Raw genomic sequence first — 4,480 nt, 5'->3', positions numbered from 1 at the left:
ACAGCTTCTCAGAGGAAGACACCACTCCTCCTCACAGTTGCAGCTGTTCACCTCCCAGACTCACTGGTAAAGTTAGAAACGCTTCTGAAAAACTGCCCATCTATATTTTCCTCACAGCAGTTGTGAAGACTTGCTGAGGTGGATTTGAGGTGGAGCTCTCACAGGATAGAGCATTAGAAGAGGGACATTTCGCTCTCCCTAATGTTTATATACCAGCAATGTCCCATTGGTCAGGGCAGAAAGTTGAAGCTGCTTTTGCTTATGGAGCTCATAGAGTGTGTATGCGTATACCAGCAGGCTTAATTTTAAAATCTGACCCCAGAATTATGCTGTCTACAGTTTTATCTCATTGATTTTTCAAATAAGTGTACTCTAATATGTTGTTTTAGCTGTAACTGTCTTAAGACATGTTTGTCCAGCACATATGCTTAGCAAAATCTGTAACTGTTTGAGATGAACTCAATTCTTTATTTATAAAAACGGTATGAAGCGAATTCCATTGACTTCTGATATGTCATGTTTATACAGTTTTCCTAAATAAATACAAAAGGAGTTATCAGCATTCTCTTGACTTCCTAGATTAAAACTTTGGAACAAACTAAAGCCATTGAAGATCTAAACAAATCCAGAGACCAGCTGGAGAAGATGAAGGAGAAAGCTGAGAAAAAGCTCATGTCTGTCAAGTCAGAACTGGATACCACAGAACATGAGGCTAAGGAGAATAAAGAAAGGGCCAGAAACATAATAGAAGTGGTAACCAGTGAAATGAAGACACTAAAAAAATCTTTGGAAGAAGCAGAAAAGAGAGAAAAGCAGGTGGGTTTAAATCTGGTGATGAAACCTTGTTTAGGAAATGACAGGACAATTCAAGAGCTGGATATTAACAATTATTCATGCATTTCTTTTTTAAAAACTATGGACTGTTTCATGAATTTGTATGTCATCATTTCATGAGGGCTGTGCTAATCTTCTCTGTATTGTTCCAATGTTAACACATGTGCTCCTGAAGCGAGAGCTAGTCACATACTTATTCAAAAGCAATTTACAAAGCTTTCTATATCTTTTCAACATATCCACCTGCCCCTCCAGCATCTTTTGGCATTCAAGTAACCATTATGATTCACCCTGCTAAGAAAAATTGTTCACATTTTCATGGCACAAATTGTAGGAAAGGAAAAGACATTCTTATTCAAGCAGCGGAAGAGTTTTGGTGAAAAAACAGGTTCTGGTTCTGGGGAGCTTTCTGTTATGTTAGGTGATCACCTCCGAAGTTTGCATCATCACAGAGCTCTTAACGTTAACCAGGGCTTTGGCCTCAGGAGGCAAGCCTTATCTGTAGCAGAGATCAGTCGCAGAAAACAGCTCCAAATCTCAAACAGTGGCACCCAGACTTGATGGCCGACCAGGCACAGATGTAAGCCATAAAAAAGTACTCATTTGCTTGTTGGCTACAAGGAGGAGCATTTTATCTAGTGAGTCCATCAGGAGGTCAGGCATAAAGAAACATGCACCGGGCAGCTTGACCTCCATTGCTTTTGGCTTTTGTCTGTTTCTCCTTTTGAAGCTCAAAAGGGCATAGAGTGGACTCTGATCCTAGGTTTTTTTCCCCCTGCTGCTTTGGCTGCCTCTGTTTTGGTTCATGTCAGGCAGCAGAGATGGGAAAGCCAAACGACACAATGATGTTCTCAGAAAAGAAACTTCTTCAGAATGAATAGCTTTGGCCACATTGGAAAGGGGGTGGAAGTCTGAGAGAAACTTTCATCAGGGAGACTAGGTTGGTATCTTAGTCCTTTCAGGCTTCTGTAACAAATACTATCTACTGGGTAGGTTATAAATAACAGAAATCTCTTTCTCACAGTTCTGGAGGCTGAGAGTCCAAGATCAAGGTGTCTGGTGAGCACAGCTTCCTGGTTCAGAGTCAGCCCCTTCTTGCTGTGTCCCTCACGTGGTGGAAGGAGCAAGGCAGCTCCCTGGGGCCTCTTTTATAGGGCACTAATCTTTCATGAGGGCTCCACCCTCATGATCTAATCACCCGCCAAGGCCCACTCCTAATATCTTCACATTGGTCATTAGATTTCAACATAAGAATTTTGAGGTGTCATAAAATTCAAACTGTAACAACTAAAACCATTCCCAAATTGGACTCTGCAAGGGAAGGAGGTTGCAGAGCAATGAGCCTGGGTGGGACTGTTTGGGTGGCATTCTCTTGGATATAACTGTACTCAGGTTGGATCATCCCTTTTCTAACATGGCGGGTGCCTTTAATGAGGTGTTGGCCAGATGCCCTGATTTATCTGCTTTTGCATTACCTAGAACCACAGAAACCAGCCTATGAGAATTTGAAGGGGTATGAGGCATATTTCAACCATTGTCCCCAGCCCCCCACTTTTCTTTCAATGGAGAAAGAGAAGTCCCAGAGTAGTCCCATGGAATATGGCTTGTGAAATGGCAATCTGTGTGATGTGACTTGATAGTAATTTAGAAGTCTTCCTGTTTTCATTAGCTTATACTTTCTTGCTATTTGTTATTATTATTATTTTTTTTAGTGTAAGAGGTTATCAGCCAGCTAAAATCCGAAAGCATGTTTACCATCCATTGACATAACCCCCCAACATTTGTTTAGTCCTTCCTAGTACGCAGAGCACACACACAATCACCATTTCATGTGATCTGAATTTCAGAACAGCCCTCCGAGGTAGGTGTATGGTTAATCCAACCTGAAGATGAGAAAATGAAGACAGTGAGGTCTAGGTCTCATTCATGGTTACTTAACTTGGATTCTTGACTTAGTAGCCAATACCACATCAGTTGGCTCATCAGAAAAGTGATTGTGAAATCTCTGAAGGTTGGCAGCTGTGGGACTTATCTGGAATCTGGTATTTTATAAGTGAGAGAACTAGGAAGAGGGTAGGTAATTTCCCTCCCATGCAAACCTGGGTTTTTCTGCAGGTGTTTTGTTTGTTGCATTTGGTTCAGCAGTAGTTGATACGTTTTGTTCTCCCAGTTAATGAGTTTCTGTTTGATATTGCAGCTGGCAGACTTCAGGGAGGTGGTGTCCCAGATGCTAGGCTTGAACCTGACCAGCCTTGCTCTTCCTGATTACGAAATCGTCAAGTGTCTTGAAAGACTGATCCATTCACATCAGCATCACTTTGTTACCTGTGCCTGCCTCAAAGATGTGACTACCGGGCAAGATAGGCACCCACAAGGCCATTTACCACTTCTTCATTGAACACTGTGTCTCTTGAGAGAGGTGGCCATAAGATATGGGACACAATTCCCAATTTTACAGATTCCTCATGTCTTTGAGATTTGATCAGTTTTGTGAATATTTTATGCTTTGATGATATAGTGAGAATGCATCACTTGCAAGAACGATCTCAAAAGTGTCAGCTTTAGATAAACACTCAGTGTTAAAAACGCCTATGATTTCATTACTAGCATTTGGGGATCCAGAAGAATTCCACCAGATTGCATGAGTTAGATTGGGAAATGGGAGTGGGAGATTAAATTGGGGGTATCTATTTTAAGTCAGGGGCTTTACTAGCCAATTTAGTTCTCATAATAACCATGTAGAGAAGCTGTGACGTTTTTATTTTACAACCTTTCTGGGGCTCAGACATAGAGTTACCTATCCAAGGTTGAGGTTGGGTAGTGGTGGAACCAGGATGGACAACTTATTGGCCCTGCCTCAAAGGCCATGCCTCTTCTCCTGCTACACAGACTCGGCTTTTCCTGAATCTCTATGATGCTGGTGGGAATTGCTTGCATATAGGGAGAAAAATACCCCTGCCATCGAGAGTTAATCTAGGCTGGACACGGTGGTTCACGCCTGTAATCCCAGCACTTTAGGAGGCCAAGGAGGGCATATCATTTGAGGTCAGAAGTTTGAAACCAGCCTGGCCAACATGATGAGACCCTGTTTCTCCTAAAAATACAAAAAAATTAGTCAGGTGTGGTGGTGCATGCCTCTAATCCCAGCTACTCAGCAGGAAAAGCACTTGAACCCAGGAGATGGAGGCTGCAGTGAGCCAGGATTGTGCCATTGCACTCCAGCCTGGGCAACAGAGTGAGACTATGTCTCAAAAAAAAAAAAAAAAAAAAAAAAAAAAGAGTTAATGTCCATAAATGACAGATTTACAAGTGTAAGCTATATGATTTCTTCAAAAAAGCAAAAGCAATATACTTAATTCATTTGGATCAAACTTACATAGGTTTCAGGTCCTGTAAGAAACTTGCCTGTTCTAACTGTTGCTTCCAGACTACATCTGGTGGTAATTGTTAATGTTTCAGCAGGGCTGATCTCAGTCCTTTAAAGTGGAAAGCTTTATTGTGAGCCCAACCTTATAAGATGAAGAAATCCTATACAGTCTTATTCACCAATATATCCAAAACACCCACAGCAATGGTACCTTTTTAAGATCAGGATTTTTATGAATTCCTGTCACTTTCTGTTTTCTATTTAAATTTCTATTTTACA

General features: G+C 41.4%; 1 protein-coding gene and 1 non-coding gene across 2 annotated transcripts; one reads left to right on the top strand and one right to left on the bottom strand.

The window, feature by feature from the left end:
• Nucleotides 1-579: 579 nt before the first annotated feature.
• Nucleotides 580-3,232, top strand: LOC115896187 (coiled-coil domain-containing protein 170-like; the record flags this gene model as incomplete). Its single annotated transcript, XM_030926578.1, has 2 exons — nt 580-816; nt 3,032-3,232. Coding segments are annotated over 2 exons (438 nt in total), but the record flags the coding sequence as incomplete, so codon positions are not given.
• Nucleotides 910-1,016, bottom strand: LOC115896188. The gene has a single exon (XR_004056122.1). It is a non-coding gene; the product is annotated as a U6 spliceosomal RNA (small nuclear RNA).
• Nucleotides 3,233-4,480: the final 1,248 nt, after the last annotated feature.

The sequence above is a fragment of the Rhinopithecus roxellana genome, unplaced genomic scaffold, assembly GCF_007565055.1.
Source record: "Rhinopithecus roxellana isolate Shanxi Qingling unplaced genomic scaffold, ASM756505v1 contig5812, whole genome shotgun sequence".
In the NCBI taxonomy this organism is placed as follows: Eukaryota; Metazoa; Chordata; class Mammalia; order Primates; family Cercopithecidae; genus Rhinopithecus; species Rhinopithecus roxellana.
Note: the sequence above shows the minus strand (reverse complement) of the source record. Positions and strands in the feature narration are given on the sequence as shown.